Genomic DNA, 17,897 nt, shown 5'->3' with positions numbered 1-17,897 from the left:
AGTGCCAGTGTAATATCTTAAAGAATCTGAAACTATGAACCAACTGTTTAGCAGTCTGGAAAACAGAATATGCTTTTTCCCATGGCACAACTATTACAGCCGTTCATTTCAACTACATTTATCAAAGGAGAAACATTCAGATAGCATTTGATGCGCCAGGCCTGCAGCACTCCCCAGAAAATTGTGGGCAGTACAGTCACAGTCCAGTTCTCACTAGCAACCGTTGAAAGAGAGAGCTTACTTCAAAGGGGAGGAAAAGTTGACCTTTATAATACATTACAAAAGAAAAATTATTACATTGGTTTTATTTGATAGACACACACATGATTTTAGCTTTACTTGGGGTATTACTCCTTCTTAGTGATGCAGCTAGCCAGCAAACCCTTCACAGGGGATGGTCTTACTGGGAGTTCATTGCCTCCATGGACGTAACTTCGAGACAATAAACCAGCTCTTTCTAGCTAAAATAGTAGGCTGATTAGTTTCTTAAGCAATCTGCACATTTTTCCTGTGCCGTTTACTGAATCTTTGTGGATTAAGAAAGGCTGGTTAATCTGTAGGGTATGTGCTCTATAATGACAGCCGGCCTGCACAGACATCCCTCCAAACGCCGTCCAAGCCAGGAACAGACTGTGTGGGCTTTGCAAATCCCCACAAAGAGCCGTGCACTGATTTTTCAGGCTGCAGAATCATTTCTCAAATGAAACACAGCTGAAGAAGTGCCAAATACCAACTCTCCCCAGTCTGTTACATATGGTAATGTCTTCCTAACCAGTTAACTGCTGTGGCTGGGGACAGCACTGTATCTGTAGGAGCACTCAGGTTGTTTTGACCCTGACTGTATGAGATAATTCTCAGGATAGCGAGGATTGAAATAATTATCTGTGCTCACACTGTGCTTATAATGTGCTCAAACTGAGCATATTAATTATGCTCAGAATGCAAGAAAGATTAAAGGAGGGATGCAGAGTTGACCCGATGCTGCAGCTACAGGTCAGCAATTCCTGTCTCATTCTGCCTAAGAGCTCACAACTGCTTCAGGATACAGTTCTCACAGTTATGTCCCAGCTCCTAGTTGCCTGTGAAGTCACTACTTACTGGCTGTGATGGTGAACATGTATAGACTGATCCTGTGCAATGTAGGAACTGTTTTTCTGAAAATTCCGTCTCTTTGGTGTTGCATTAAGATACTACAGCAAGCCAAACACCAAATAAAAAATCCAGTGCAGTGTAGCAGTGCCAGCAACACTGTGTTTGCCGTGTCCTCCAGCAAGCAACAATACAAAATCCCGTATGCCAGAAGAAGCACCCATCCACCTGAGGTGCACCTTTCTGTGTGGGACAGTATCTGTAAGACTGTGCTTGGTGGGCATGCCGGGCCCCCACCATGGAGAGGAGTTGGAAGCAAGGTCACCTTTGGAGTAGAGGAGCAGGCCAGCACAGGGGAATAATGTTGCTTGTAGGAATACATGGGGAGGAAGGGCCTCCTAAAGGAGCAAAAAGGTACATGGTTGGCAACAGGCTATTTGGTTTAGATGAAACAAGGACTTAGGCCAGGATACATGGTGCACAGTGGTAACAGGGCAGAGCTGAATTCCTCTCAACATTTTCTCTTCCATTTCCTGGCTCTGCCATCATAAGTGATGACAGGTAGGTGTAAGGCTCAGAGCCTCATGACCACCTCCAAAATACAGGAACTATTACTACTCATTTAAGTTTCTGCATACCTGCTGCCTCCTGGCTTTTTGGTGTGTACATTGTGCTGTACTCAGGCCACAGCAATACATAGAAGAAGCTGGAAGCTCTGGAACTCCAGCATCAGCTTCTGAAAAGAGTAACCTAACTTAAACTAGGATATTGTTGATATATCCATTTTATCGACTTATTCTCTGGAGCATGTCTTGAAAGCTGTAATGCTTCTTTTGGATAAACCATTGATTAATGTCTCATTTGCACAAAGACACAATGCATTTCTACTTGCTTGGTTAGTATGTTAATCAGAATGAAGCCCATATTCTTTGCTGCTACCTAAAAGTTAGCTTCTGACAGAGATTTAAAGGATGTTTCATCCAATTAAATGGGCATGATTGAACCTGCCATTTTCAGTCTTTGGGCTTAGCTCTGAATTAAAGTGCAACTGAAAAATATATACAAAAACTGAAATCATAAGGGCTTTGCAATATCCAGCTTCAAAGAAGTTTCATGGTTATTGTAGGCAGAACAACCTGATAGGATAAATCTTCCCTTTTTAGGTTTCTTTATTAAAGGATTTATGATGCTGAAGTAAAAAACATTTCTGTCTGAAAATAAAACAGCTGTCAATGCTGATTCTTTGAAGTCCACTGCACAAACTTTACTAACTCCCTACTTAACATTAGCTAACCTGTATCTGAATTAGATATCCTAAATCATTATTCAGGCTTGAGCTATCCCTATAGGTGGGAAAATGAAACATCAAAATCATACAGACACATTAAATGAAATAATTGTCCAATTAGTAAGATGTCCAAGAAATATTTCCAGTACTCTAAGTCAGTTTTATTTAAAAAATAGAGTCCAAACATTTTTATAAGGTGCAACATATATACTGTTTTCTACAATTTAAAAAAAAACAAAACCAAAGCAAAACAATATTCATAATTATAGTGTCATTCCAACACGGAATCAATGGGTCTTCTGTAACTCTTAAACATTCTTTTTCTGGTTCATCAAAGCATAAGAACTAATAGTTATTACCACTGTGACAGCCAAAGGATCTGGCTAATGTCATCCACTTTAATAATAAACTTTGTGGTACAGATTGCTTCAAGTACACATCAGAAGCTGAATGTAACTGAACACAGTTCATGCAAAACAAAGGTACAATACTGAACTTGCATCATTCAAAGATTTTTGTTCTCTTGTTTAGCTCAACATTTTTGAAGTCCAACTGCCTGAACACAAGGATTGAACTGAGGCTGCATAAAGTGAGCACTATTTACTAAAGTACTTACGTAACTCTCAGATTGATTGGGTTCCGTGACTGTCTTGAGCTCTACAAATTCTAACAAATACTTAAGGCTGACATCTATGCCTTCTGGAGTCTGTTTGGTAACTTTTGAGACATATTTGGGAATACAGATGGAAAACAGTGACTGATAATGGGCTTGTTATGGGGAAATACATTAAATCATTACATCAGAATTGCATTTTTTGAGAAAAGCATGTTATTAATTTATATTAAGTGCTTCACATTCAGCCACTCAAGTTAAAAGAGCAATGAAGACTGTAGTATGGAGTAAGTTCAACAGAAGGACTTAGAGCCAATTACCATCTCTGGAAGTGTCTGAAGTGCTAAGTTTTCCAATTAGCTAAGTCCATCCAGTTTCAAAACCCTTCTTGTCATTCTATTATAGCATCACCTCAGCCTTGATAATGCCAAGCAGCTGACATTAGCTATGGCGATGCTGTTTGTGGAGAGCTAGCTCTCAGTCCCTGCTCTAAGTGGGTTTAATGTATTTTGAACAGACACTGGAACAAGGAGCAGCAGTCTAACCAGCCATGTACAGTTACACATCCAAAGCTTTTTTCCTTGACCCCTTAGATATTTAAAACTTTCCATCTAAAGCAGAATGTGTTTGAAAGAAAAGAGTTGTGCACTCATTTACCTGTTTTCTGCTTGGGTGGTAGTCCCAGGGTCAAACTGCACCTGCAATAAGTGCATAAATCTCCATTCCTCCTGTTGTTCTTTCTTACAAAATGCCATGCTGGTTTTATGAATCCTGTTCTGAAACCCTGAGGGCTCCTCATGTGCAGCCTAATAAGGTGAGGTTACAAGCTATCACAAGACTGACTATTGTTTTTAGTGAGTCAGGTCTCTGCATGTCAATGGAAATCAGCCACCCAAGTTTATGCCTATGCATAGCCACAGATGGAGTTTAAGCTGATAACCCAAGTCAATACCCAAGTGAGTTTGTATTCATGGCCAGTTTAACCTCAGTTAGGTGACTCTGTGTCTTTTCTAAGGAAATGATAATTTTTTACAGTGCTGATATACCATCTTGGTTCCTGTTAGCAAACATTGACCTCAGTACTATTAATATGGATGCTCTTCAGAGTTAGCTTTGCCATGAACTACATTATAATGCAACATGGACTGGCATTTCCTTCACTAACAAAGGCAGCTTTGGACCTATCCTTTTCCCTGACATACAAGAAGCCTTGAGTTTGATTTCAAATAGCAGGTGAATTCACTTCCCAGCTATTTCTCTTGGCTTATGAGCAAAAGAGGTATTTAGAAGTGTTCAATGGGGAGAACATGCACTCATTTCCTATGTAAACATAAAGAAAGATGGAGAAAATGTTCATCAAATGTATGCACTAACATTAAGAGCTATAAAAGTGAAAAGCAGAACACGGTCCTTCAATTTTCATTTCAGAACAAGATTGCCCTCAAAAGTCAGCCTATTTATCTTAGTTCAAATCCCTTAGATTCTAGTAGTTTTGAGTAGAAACTGACATTTGTACCAAGCCCCTCTTGGATTTAGTTGTGGGAATGAACTGACTTTATTTTATTATAGCATTTCTGTGCAAATAAGGGAATCCAATGTTTATGAGATCAGTTGTTGACTTGGGGTTTTTTTTTAATGAGTTTGGCTGATGACAACTTCACAGAAAAACACATAAAAAAACAACAATATTATGTTGTATTTCCTATTTTCAGAAGGAAAGGGGTGCTCAGTTCTATAGTTTACACAGTTTTAACAATATCCTGTAATAATACATTGTACTGCAGATGTTCAGTTAACAAAAATTATGCACTGAAATATTTATAGGTTTTGGCCAGAGCTACATACATTTATGTCAGTCTTTTGCAAACACTATTGTTAAATGAAGTACTTACTAGATTAAAATTATCCCTTTACTTCCGTTTCTTTTACTTAAACAATTTGGACCATACTTTGTGGGAATGTTGTAGGACACAAGCCAGAAGGAAGCAGGGTCACTGGAGATAAGAGGAATTTGTGACGTGTAACTTTGAGCATCTAACTTAGGGTGCACCTGGCTGGTTGTCTCAGTTCAGGGACTCAATCATCTTGGACATTGCCTACAAGTGGGATCAACACTCTGGCTTTTGTCTGGCGTAAGCAATGGGCTCTTCTGGCACAAAAGGACTCCTCTCATCTCTGTCCATGAAGACCATCTGGACACAATGACCTTGAGCTACTGGTATCTACATGAATTTGAATAAAAATACTAGAGGTCTTAGATGCCGAAATGAAGAGACCAGACTCTAGGAGGGTCTGATGGGGATTTGGGACATGTAAGTTAGGATGAAATCTCTCTCAAATCTTTAAGCTTATAGTTATAAATCAGACACTGGACAGTGTGGATTATGTGCTACTGAGTAGAATTTGGTTTTCTGTTACTGATAGCAGTACTATTAAAGTGCTAGTAAATTAACACAATGTTGACTCTGTGCATCTCACAGATGTCCAGAACAAAGGTGTAGGAAAGCTGAGCATTTTTACTTAAGTGGTTTGGAGGTTGGCATCAGGGGCTGTTAAATCTTGTGTACTTGCTGCAAACAGATCAATAATTAAAGCTTTGTTATTGTTTATGTTCTCAGTCCCTCTGATGTCATCCAGCCACAGTGTTGTGGGGAGGGATTCCACAGTCCTACGACTGGCAGATGCATAAAGAATAGATCTGCTACAGAATAAATGTCTGCAACTGTTAAATTAACTTTAACAATCTTTTCTCAGGTGCAGACAAATGCCAAGAAATAACAATGATGAAAAGGAACTAAATGGAGAATCAGGAATCAATGCAGAACTTCATTAGTTTTTGAAAAAAGGTGATGTACACAAGTAGGGATAGGCAAGGGGTTCAATCTCTCATCACCGATATCAATGAAAGCTGGGTACCCTTTAGTGCCTTTGAAAGTTCCTCCATGGGCTTCTGTGTCTTTTCCTTTTGCCACAGAAAACCACATAATATAATCCTAAATGTTACAGTACCTGTATGCAAAATTGCATAGATAAATCATAAATCCTTACAAATAAGTCACATTTCAACATTAATAAAAGGAAGCTGATTGACAGAAATGCTAAACTGTCTAAAATTCAAAGGACTAAAGCAGGGAGCAGGGGACACTATGTTTTAAAGTGAGTTGAAGTGTGTTCATGCTCCTTTAACTCCAGTCTTGATTCACTTAACTTTTACAAAAATAAATGAAGATGGCAAAAATTTTTTGTTTTAAAATACAATTATTTTTTTCCCTCATGAAAATGGTACAATTCAGTAACAAATAAATAGCCATGATTTCGGTAACCAAAACAATTGACGTTACTCATACACATTCTCTAGTTTGGAACATGAATCTTTCTCTCTGTTAACAGCTTATGCATAAACAGTGTCTGTGAGTCTTCACACCTGCCTCGAGAGTTACCATGAACGCTGGTGCATCCCACTGGTGCTCCTGGCTCTTTGTCTCTAAGCATCACATCTCTTACACCCACCAACACTCCAGTTGAGCTGTTGGGAATCTCATTAAGGAAACACAGCTTGATGTCTGCAGCTGCTTAGAGCTTCTGAACTGCCTTCCTCATTAAATAAGTGCCATCCTGCATCGACTCCCTCCGTCAGAGGCGTATTGGGCCATTCCTCATAGACATTACATTTTCTCTTTAAACGAAATGAAACACCGAGCATAGCCTTTGTGTTAATCTAGAAGGTATTCCTTTGGGGTTACTTTCTTCTTCCTTTACCAGTCTAGTTAAACATGATAGATTCAGGGTCCTGGTTTGCCATTTGAGCCATATGTCTTAATACATCCTTTTTAGTTATGATACCCAGCAGCCTCCTAGAGGAGAAAAGGAAAGGAAAGGTCAACAGTCATCTCATACATAATGTGTCTTTTTCCCTTGTTCAGCTGCAGGGACATTTTGTGAGTGCTTCCATATAACACTGTCCATCCCATCCATTCCTCAGTGATTATCTTTCATAAAAAAAATGTTCTCACCTCACGTATTTTTACTACTCTGGACATGATCATTAAGTTAAATACTTTGGGTTGTTTACTCTTTTTGTTGGGAACATGTCAGAGTGAGGAGCTACAACTCCTGACACTGTAAAACAAAGTAATGAGTTTCCTTAGGCTCAGGCTGCAGAGGGCCAACAGTGCAAAACAAAGACACCAGTGCCCTGAGCTATGGCATGGGCTTTAGTAATACACAGACTAAGTGAAAGTACAGACTTTCCAAAATGCTCACTGTTTGACAGCATAATTCCTTCAATGCTGAGTGATAATTTCTCATTTATATGATCCTAAATTAATTGTATCTGTCAGGGTGGATGGGGCTTATGGGATACCTGGCCCCTGGAGTCAAGATTTCCTAACTGTATTCAGTATTCAAGGGCTTTTATGTTCTGTCCCTGAAGGCCACGAGGCACTGAATTTTGAAACCACATCATTGTTACAGTTTTTCCACCTTTCATGTACATGCTAGAACTCGAGCTCAAAATTTCCAAATCCAGGCACCTCAAATCAGGACCTAAATCTGTGTCCCAATAATTATACTTATTTTCGTAATGCTAAGGACACTGTATCAATAGTAACAGCTGATATGCAATATAGTTGAATAACAAAAAGGCTTTTTGACAAGGACTAAATTTTAGTCTTCCACATTTGAAAATGATGGCTCTGGTTTTGTTATACTGTTGTAAAGTTTCTTCTTACGACTAGATCCTAGGATGAACGATGACCCCAAAATAGCTGAAATCCCACTGGAATGATGGGATGTTATTTCTATTGCACATGGTTGCAGCTTTTCACTCTTCTAATTTCATGTTCCCACACTTCCTCAGCTGTTTTTTGTGGACTTTTGGTTTATACACATTTCCATTTTCCACTAAAGAAAGTTGAACTGATGAATTTTCTTCCACTGACATCTTTATCACAGTTTTCAGAAGCATGTAATCCAGCTGTAGGTCTAGAAATAGGCATATCCTCTGCAAACCATACTACTTGCCAGATCTGCCTCTGTTGAAAACTGAATGATAGTGGGAGCCTGAATAGTTTATTTTGTATTTATCTGCACCGTTAATGCTGAAAAAAATCTGCAATTCTCTGAGTGTGCTTGACTCAGCCCCTACTCACCCACTGCGAGTAACAAGACACTGCCGGAGTCCGAGTTTCCGGAAAATATCTACCACGGTCTCCATTGGTGTGTGGTCAGTGACAGTGAAAGGGCTCAGGTTGAGAATACGCCGCAGCTTCAGTGGATGGGGACTGTTGGGAGGCAGTTCTGGGGGGTCTTCGGTGAAGTATACGATGGAATTGCTCACCACCCCATCCTGCCTCTGTCTTGCATTCTCTGTATAACAGAAAGATCAAGGTAGATAGGTGAGTTAGGCTTGATAGCAAGTAATAAAAAAATCCTCCTCTGGAAAGCAAAGGTACTAGCAACTTTCTGTCTTTAATATACTGAGATCCCAGAAGTTGAGGTTACTGAGCAATCTTGAATTTCCTTGAGACATTGTTCCCTTGAAGGAAATAGAAATGATATTTTTACAAAGATTTTGCTTGGTTGGGATAATGCTTTCCTGAAAAAATTTGCAACTCATTGCATTCACAAAAATCTCTAATCCAGTTTTTCTCAAATTCAAATAAGTATATGTCATTTCCTCCATATATGTCGTTTCCTCCATTGTGAGAACCATAACAGAACCTTCTATTATAAGCCCAGATAAGTGGAGTAAACAGCCTGCATACTGTCCCAGCTGGCTTGGAGCAATATGTTTGTTCACAGACTTCTCAGTGGAGTGGGGAAATCTGGGCATGATGAATGGAGTTCTGAACACAAAGGTAGGGAAAGAGAAACTCACATCCCAGGGATCTGGGGGTGGTGTGGGTGTCGCTCTAGAGTAGCACATCTTTGTGGCACACAGGGTGAATGTTGTAGTTTTGCAGTTAATTCCTTACATAGAGTTTGTATATCTACATTTTCAAATGGTGGAAAAAAATAGCATCCTACTTAAAGGAAAACAGTAAAGGGAGGAACAATATATAGCAGTAAATGAGTGAGATACATTTTTTCCAACAGTACATATCTAACCACTCTCAAAAGTTCAAAAGCTATCATTCATACTTTGATCAAACTATGACCTGAACTTTACACTGCACCTGGACTTTACATGATCAATATAAGCCTTTTACTTTCAAGTATGCTCCAACAAGATTACTTAGCATTGAAGGAGTTAATTTTCTTTGTAGCGTTTCCCTCATTTCTACTCAACACTACACAGTATGATCAATACATGAGATAGATTTCCAAATGATAGATAACTTCTCTCTCCACAGAATAAGCATATCATGTGTTCGGCCCTGAGAGTTTTACTCTTTTCTTTTTTTAATATAAATTCTTGGAAATGGCCAGAACTATTATCTTTGATTAATTAAGGTCGCTTCTGTTCTTGAGAGGTACAGCAAATCAGACATACTCAAAGCGTATGTGTATATTCTTAGAGCTCATTGCCATCAATCAAAGTGCAGAAACCTGCTCCTCTGACTTGTAACGTGTAGACAGTAATGGTTTCCAAAGTGTTCCAGCTGCATTTTTTCCCATTTAATGATCATTGTCTTGTAATATTTCTGGAACTGGGGCAGTGCTGGCTCGAACCTAATATCAGTACAGTATATGATTTTCAGCCTTCTCACCCCACATATTTCAAGGCCTATTGCCATTTATAGAGACGATGTTAACTTTGTCTCATCTTGTTTTGATTCATACATCTAATTTCAAGTGTGAACATGCCTGCATGGCACTTTGATATATGATCTGTGGTAAGAGGTAACATTAATCAAACTGAAGGTAACTCCCACCCTTTGATAAAAACCCTTGACAGTTAGGTATTTCTTTCCCCAAGCTGCACCCAAAGCAACAGGCCCAAGCACTTCAGCTACCACATGGCTGTCCCCAAGGCAGCAATGACCCTGGACAACAGTGATTAGCCAAAGCCATGACTTCACCCTTCAAAGTCAAACATCTCTCTCGAGAAATTTGAATGATGTAGTACTATTGAGCAAATTCAGTGGTGTCAGAAAAATGGTGGACTTCATATGCAGTCTCACTGGATGGGGGAGTTAAAGGTAAAACAGAACACCACATGATTTTTGCAGTCGCTGGGTAAGAAAAACAGATACAGCTTAAAAGAAGGGGCAAAACAAATGGATGATGATGTCTGGTTTTACAGAGTAATCTATGCAGAAGGCTCTTGTCATAGCTAGGGAGTGAATTAGTTCTCTCAAATGTGAAACGGCCTCTCATATTCAGGAGGTCACAGTTCACAGCCTATATTAACTATGTTGCTCTCTCAACTCCACACTGGGAAAAGTACATTACACAGGCCACCTGGCCTGTGTTCAAGACTCTGCCTGTCATACAAAGCCTCTGAAGCTGGCCAAATTTAAGAAGAGCTTTACAGGGTCAAATACTCTCCTCCATAAGACTGTAAGGTAGGTGTCATCTAAAATGTAGACATTTATTCCCAGAGGGTGACTCTGCCCCCCTGACCTGCCTACCTGCTCGACAAGAACTGGTGGAAGGACACAATCATCCTGAAGGTGCTTCTGAGCAATTGGAAGTGGCATTGCCATTCACTTCATAGGGACTGGATGCATTTCTAGAGCATGCCTAGTGCTACACTTACTAAGAAAGAAATTACATAGGGGTAAATCAAGAGGCAGAGAGCTGTGTGTGAACACATATTTGATGTGGGACTTAACAGCTATTGCCTTCATCCAAGAAGTCAGTTGTGTGAGGGAGGTGGAGTACTTCCCCAGAGTATTCGCTGGGCCACCACACTGCTGATGCACAATTTATTGGGCCAGAGAAAGAAGCTGAAGCTTCTTGGTTGAAAGCATGTGTCTACATAGTGTAACATTGTCATATAGAGGCACCCAAGCCAGTTCAAACTGAGGAGTCATCTGCAGGGCACAGTGCAGGGAAAGAAGAGATACTGGTATGGGCCTGACTCTGCTTTTCAGAAGACCTCATTCCCTGGCTACAGTGCTGCACAAATGGGGCTTATACTGTTCCCAGACTTAACTCCAATACCTCTGGATGCTGTCAGGCTGAGCAGGAGATAAGAATCTGAACAGGAGAATAAAAGATGCTTCACCACATGTGATGTTTACCTCTTGGCAAGTATTTTTTTAGTTTAAGGAGACTTAGTGTATGTCTCCATGAACAGACCTATGAAGCAAGCTGAGGTGAAGGTTTGCAAAGCATTAGCTACTCTGTGGTAATGATAAGCAATGGCATCTTCTGCAATAAATCCAAAGCAACTTTGTCCTTCAGTGAAAGAGGATTAGCTGTCAAAATTTGCCAGCATGGTACAAAAACAACGTTTTGCTCTGCCCTGTACTGGAACCATATACTGTGTCTTTTGTGAAACCAAATCCAGATTTCAAGCCACACAGACACAAACCATACTGGAAATCACAGAATCACAGAATGTCAGGGATTGGAAGGGACCTCAAAAGATCATCCAATCCAATCCCCCCGCTGGAGCAGGAACACCTAGATGAGGTTACACAGGAAGGCATGCAGGCGGGTTTTGAATGTCTCCAGAGAAGGAGACTCCACAACCTCACTGGGCAGCCTGTTCCAGTGCTCCCTCACCCTCACTGTGAAGACGTTTCTTCTAAAATTTAAATGGGAACTCCTGTGTTCCAGTTTATACCCATTGCCCCTTGTCTTATCATTGGTTGTCACCGAGAAGAGCCTGGCTTCATCCTCGTAACACTCACCCTTTACATATTTATAAACATTAATGAGGTCGCCCCTCAGTCTCCTCTTCTCCCAACTAAAGAGACTCAGCTCCCTCAGCCTTTCCTCATAAGGGAGATGCTCCACTCCCTTAATCATCTTTGTGGCTCTGCACTGGACTCTCTCCAGCAGTTCCCTGTCCTTCTTGAACTGAGGGGCCCAGGATGCCATTGGCCTTCCTGGCCACAAAGGCACAGTGGTGGCTCATGGTCATCCTGCTGTCCACCAGGACCCCCAGGTCCCTTTCCCCTACACTGCTCTCTAATAGGTCATTCCCCAACATATACTGGAACCTGGGGTTGTTCATACTCAGATGCAAGACTTTATCCTTTCCCTTGTTATATTTCATTAAATTTTTCCCTGCCCAACTCTCCAGCCTGTCCAGGTCTCACTGGATGGCAGCACAGCCTTCTGGTGCATCAGCCACTCCTCCCAGATTGGTGTCATCAGCAAACTTGCTGAGAGTACACTCTATTCCCTCATCCAAGTCATTGATGAATATATTGAATAATAGTGGTCCCAGTACCGACCCCTGAGGCACTCCACTAGACACAGGCCTCCTACTAGACTCTGCCCCATTGACTACAACTCTCTGGCTTCTTTCATTCAGACAGTTCGCAGTCCACCTCACTACCTGATCATCCAGACCACACTTCCTCAGTTTAGAAGTGAGAATGCTGTGGGAGACTGTGTCAAATGCTTTACTGAAATCAAGGTAGACCACATCCAGCGCTCCGCCATCATCTAGCTACCTGGTTATGTCCTCATAAAAGTCAATGAGGTTGGTCAAACACGACTTCCCCTTGGTTAAGCCATGTTGACTGCCCCTAATGACACTCTTATCCTTCATATGCCTTGAGATGACACCAAGGATTGGTTGTTCCATCACCTTCCTAGGGATGGAAGTGAGGCTGACTGGTCTATAGTTACCTGGGTCCTCCTTCTTGCCCTTTTTGAAGTCTGCAGTGACTTTTGCTTTCTTCCAGTCCCATTTCCCAAGACTTGGCAAAGATGATGGAGACTGCCCTAGCAATGACCTCAGCCAGCTCCCTCAGCATCCACGGGTGCATCCCATTCGGACCCGTGGATTTATGGATGTTCAGATTGCTTAATTGCTCCCTAACCCAGTCCTCATTAACCGAGGCAAACTCCTCCATTTTCCTGACTTCCTCTTGGGCCTCAGGGGTACAGGGCTCCCCAGGACAGCCTCTGGCAGAGTAGACAGAGACAAAGAAGGCATTCAGTAGCTCTGCCTTCTCTGTATCTTCTGTCACCAGGGCACCCACATCATTCATCAGTGGGCCTACATTGCCTCTGGTGTTAGTTTTATCTGCCAAGTATTTGAAAAAGCTCTTTCTGTTGTCCTTGACCCCTCTCGCCAGGTTTAATTCTAAGGAGGCCTTAGCTTTCCTAGTTGCCTCCCTACATCCTCTGACAACAGCCTTATATTCTCCCCAAGTGGCCAGCTCCTCTTTCCATGATCTGTAAACTCTCCTCTTCCACTTGAGCTTGCCTAGCAGTTCCCTGTTTAACCACGCAGGTCTCCTGGCTCCCTTCCTTGACTTTCTACATGTCGGGATGCTCTGATCTTGAGCTTGGTAGAAGCAAGCCCTGAATGCTAACAAACTATCTTGGGCCCCTTTACCTTCAAGCAGCCTTGCCCATGGGATTTCCCCTAGCAATTGTTTAAAAAGGCCAAAGTTTGCCCTACCGAAGTCCAGGGTTGCAATTCTGCTTGCTATTCTGATCCTGCCACGTGAGATCCTGAACTCCACTATCTCATGGTCGCTGCAACCAAGGCAGCCCTCAACCTTTACCGCTTCAACCAGACCCTCCTTGTTAGTGAGGATGAGGTCCAGCAGAGCACCTCTCCTAGTCGGCTCCTCCACCATCTGCATGAGGAAGTTATCATCAATGCACTGGAGGAACCTCCTGGACTGTGGCTGGCTGGCTGCGTAGTCCTTCCAGCAAACATCAGGGAAGTTAAAATCCCCCATGACAACCAGGGCCTGTGACTGTGAGGCTGCTCTCAGCTGCCTGTAGAAGGCCTCATCAACTTCTTCATCCTGATCTGGTGGCCTGTAATAGACACCCACAACAGTATCACCCCTGCCAGCCTGCCCCTTAATTCTCACCCACAGACTCTCAACTCGCTCCTGATGTGCCCCTGGACAATACTCAATACATTGAAGTCGCTCTCTCTCGTAAAGAGCAACTCCACCACCACACCTGGCTGGCCTCTCTTTCCTGAAAAGGACATAGCCATCCATGACCACATTCCAGTCATGTGTGCTGTCTCACCAGGTCTCTGTAATTGCCACCAGGTCATAATCTCCTGCCCAAACACAGGTTTCTAACTCCTCCTGCTTACTCCCCATACTGCGTGTGTTGGTGTACAGGCATTTCAGGATGCACAGAATCAGTCAGCACGGGATGACATCAGGAGCTGTCATACTCAACCCAAGAGAAAAAAGGTCACCAAAGATTCTTGGCAGTTGAAGATTTTATGAAAACATCTATGCAGAGAAGTTTTTGATTTTAAATCTCAGTTCTGCCTCAGATCCTATGAAAGATGCTCTTAATCAGAGCTGATCAGGAAATAGTATCTTTTCCTCTGGAAAATGTGGGTGTCAAAGAAACAGATTTTGAACAGGAAAGCATTTTGATCTAAAATCACTGAGTTTATTTTTAACTGATGTCTTTGTTATCCGTACATAGCTGGACATTTTCACACATCTCCTAGCAAGCCCATTCAGTCATGTAGACAATTATGAGCTGAATGAAAAAACTAAGTTCCTCTGACTTCTCTGACTCGCTTCAGACAGCATCTGATCTTCCTGCTTTTAAAGTAAGGGCTCTGCACCTTTAGTCCCTGTAATTTTCCCGCTGACATACCTCCCTGCAAAGGAGACACAGAAGGCTATAAAGTTAGCATGGCAGCAAATATTACAGCCATGATGTGGCACTGACAGCATAAAAGTCAGCCACAGGGTGGGCTAAATACATCTAATTAAGGTTTTTTTGTTTCTCACAGGGTTATGCGGAAGACATTTGAAAATCATTAGCAAAAGCAGGACACAATACAAACTATTTTATAATTGGTATCAGCACTTGACATTTAAAAATTTGGTGAAACTTCAAACACATATTTTCTTTCCTAGCTTGGCCATACAAGGCATCTTTTGTTACTACCAAAGGAAGATTAGCCCTCCGAGAAAATCAGTTGTTTGAAAGGAGTTTTGCAGCTAGCAGTCTTGGACTTCATCTTTGTGTCTTTAAAATCCTCTTATACTGAGATTGATCTACAAAGTATTATCACTTCATGGAGACTTTTTTTTGCTTGTTTTTAGAGGAGAGAGGAAGGAGCGAACGGTAATGGTGGGCTTTGATTGAAAAAGTTACATTCCCACACTCCTTGGAAGTGAAATTACAATTGTACAATTAGAGAAGCTGTAGAACAGGCAGTAAGGCTTGTTCTGCTTTCCTGTGTTTTAAGAAATTTGTGATATAACTAAATGCAAAATGAATTCAGTTCACGAACTATTTTCTCTAACTGAAATGACAACTTACACAACAGAAGGAAAAAAATGAGAAGATAATTTCTTACTGAAGAGAATTCTGCACTACAAGGGGAGAAAACTGAGCTCTGCCATTTGTTTTCTTCTTCTGCATGTAGTATTGATGCGGCATTCATTAATTTTTGCTATTGAATGAGAAGAAGGGAATCAAGTAACAGCTGAGTGTCCTTAAATAAATGAATATAAATTTTAGGTCTAATCACTTACATGGAGTCTTTTTACATTCAGGAGACAAAAATTAATATGCACTAAAAAACCCCACATGCTTTAAAGAGCACTGTTATTTCAAATTTTATTTTAGCTTTGTGAGACCTGAGCAGGAAAGTGGCCCTGTAAAACAGCCCTGATTTTCCATTTCTGGATTTTCTTTTCTAAAGACTATGGGAGTTTCTGTCTGAGACAACAGCTTTTTAACGGTGCCTGAAGTGGACAGATGAAATAGGCCCACACAGAAAGGAATAACACCATGCCAAGATTTGGATATGCCAGATACTCCACTCCCCTGCAAAGCAGAAGGCAATCATGCCCAGCCAGCAGCCACCTGCCCACCCAGCTGGCCTTCGGCACCACAGGTCTGAGAGAACTGGGAGCAAACCATGGAAGTAATTTGCCAGGCACACAGATCTCTGCAGCTTCGAATGCCCTGGGTACAGGCAAGGTGGGAACACTTGCTTTCATCCAAGATACCTGTCTTTTCAATCCCCACCTAGCCATCAAGACAACCAGGAAAGGACCCAATGGGCCAAAATCTGTAAAGACCTGGATCAGGCACTCAGGCAAGCAGCCCAGCTATCAGCTGGATGCCTGACAAAACTCAGCCACCTTTACCAAACAACATTCTCCACTGAAAAGTTTTCCACACCTAGCACAAAAGGACTGCATGTTAGAAAAATTGAGATAGTGCAACAGAAAGAAGCACAGGGACTTGCATTTGTCACAGCATGGCAAAGGTTCATGACCTGCCCCAGCTGCTACTGGAGGCCCATGGATACTACAAGAAGCTCAGCACTGCAGTGGGTTTTCATCTTTTCCAAAAACTTCTGGCTGTGTAAGTCAAGTTCATCTCTGTTGTCTTTAGCAGAATTGCATTAATTAAGTCCATAAAAGTCAAGCCCACAGAAGTCTACCAGGAGGTATGCTACAACAGAAAAGCTTCCAGCTATGGATCACAGCAACTAGGAAAAGATAGACTTGGGAAGGAAATCAGGTTTGGTTCTTACATAACCATTCTTCAAGTTGAATAACACTGGTAACATCCTACTCTACCAAAATTCCTGTCAAACTTATGTACACTGATACTCACTTATTGCAAGAATCAGCTCGCGTCTCTGTGCAAATCCAATAAGTCTCTCCGAGTCTTTCGAAACCACTACTGGAAAACCATTGTAGTCAGTCTCCTTGATAAGTGTCTCAACATCCTCCACCGTCATGCTGTCCTGAGTCAGCACTGAGAGAGGAGCTTCACCACGCCTTGGTCTCATGACATCAGTTGCCAGGGTTCGGTGGGTGAATTCATCCTTCACATCCAGAAATGGGTAGCCGTTCAGATGAATGTGAGCTTCATAGATCCCTTCTTTCCCAAAAGCATCTGCCACCCACTTGCTTGTGACAGCCGCAGCCATAAGAGGTACGATGTACTCCAGGCCTCCAGTTAGCTCAAACATGATCACCACCAGAGAGACCGTCATTCGGGTAACACCACCTGCCAACAAGGAAAGCAGTCAAATTTCCCTCAGCCCTCTTGAAGCGTACATCTCGTGTAACACATTTGTATTTTGAGTCTCACACTCAAAAAAGCATGAGATTATTTACACCCTTATACTTTGTGAAGCATCTTTGGGCTTATTTCACTGAAGAAAGAGACTTTTCATCTACTGCAATTTTCATCAAAAAGATGGAGTGGACTTGTTCAAGCCAAAGATGCTAACACTGAAAAACAAATAATGAATGCTAAAAACCCGAGCTATTAAACCAGAGAACATGCAAAAAAATCACCTATACTGGATACTTGAGAAACTCAAACTGAATCCTGCCACTGGCCTTGTAAAATGACTCCAGGAATCAGCAGGCAGGAGCATTGGGAGCTGCTCTTCATATCCATTTATCTAGTACATTCATACTGAAGGGAAAGCTAAGCGTTATCTTTGAGCACAACAGGGTTACAAAATCCTACGTAAGGATAGTTTAGGGCCACTGCAAGAGCTATGTTACAGCTTAAACCCTAGCTTTTGATATCAGTATAACATGCAGTTTGAACTGTATACAACTTGATTTGAGGCCATCTAGGCATGCAGCCATAGACAGGGCTGTAGCTGTATTTTTCAGTCTAGTCTTTCTATATTAATTTCATAAGCAAGCTCCTTACTCCTTCAGTTTACATTAAAGGATAAAAATAATCACATAACTGCAGACAACTGTATATGTATCACTGAATTATTAGGTAGGATTTCTTTGCCTCCGTTCAAAAGGTAAATGTAATAAATCTGCTATTTTTAGGCAAAATACA

At 41.6% G+C, this 17,897-nt stretch overlaps 1 protein-coding gene across 2 annotated transcripts in view; it reads right to left on the bottom strand.

Annotated features, from left to right (window-relative positions):
- Positions 1-2,531: 2,531 nt before the first annotated feature.
- CLCN4 (chloride voltage-gated channel 4) overlaps positions 2,532-17,897 on the bottom strand; it is a 50,175-nt gene continuing 34,809 nt past the window's right edge. The window contains exons 10-13 of one of the 2 annotated variants that reach the window (XR_014185840.1): positions 16,695-17,093; positions 8,141-8,357; positions 6,415-6,844; positions 2,532-3,796 (exon numbers count right to left, since the gene is read on the bottom strand). Coding sequence is in view for 1 of the 2 variants with exons in the window: in XM_082070427.1 (XP_081926553.1) it covers positions 6,754-6,844; positions 8,141-8,357; positions 16,695-17,093 (707 nt within the window). In the remaining variant the exon portion in view is untranslated. Of the gene's footprint in view, positions 6,845-8,140; positions 8,358-16,694; positions 17,094-17,897 lie in introns of both variants that reach the window. The other variant, XM_082070427.1, reaches the window with a different exon arrangement.

This window comes from Streptopelia decaocto, assembly GCF_964273445.1.
Source record: "Streptopelia decaocto genome assembly, chromosome: 1".
Lineage (NCBI taxonomy): Eukaryota > Metazoa > Chordata > Aves > Columbiformes > Columbidae > Streptopelia > Streptopelia decaocto.
The sequence above is the reverse complement of the archived record's forward strand: the minus strand, read 5'-3'. Positions and strand labels throughout refer to the sequence as shown.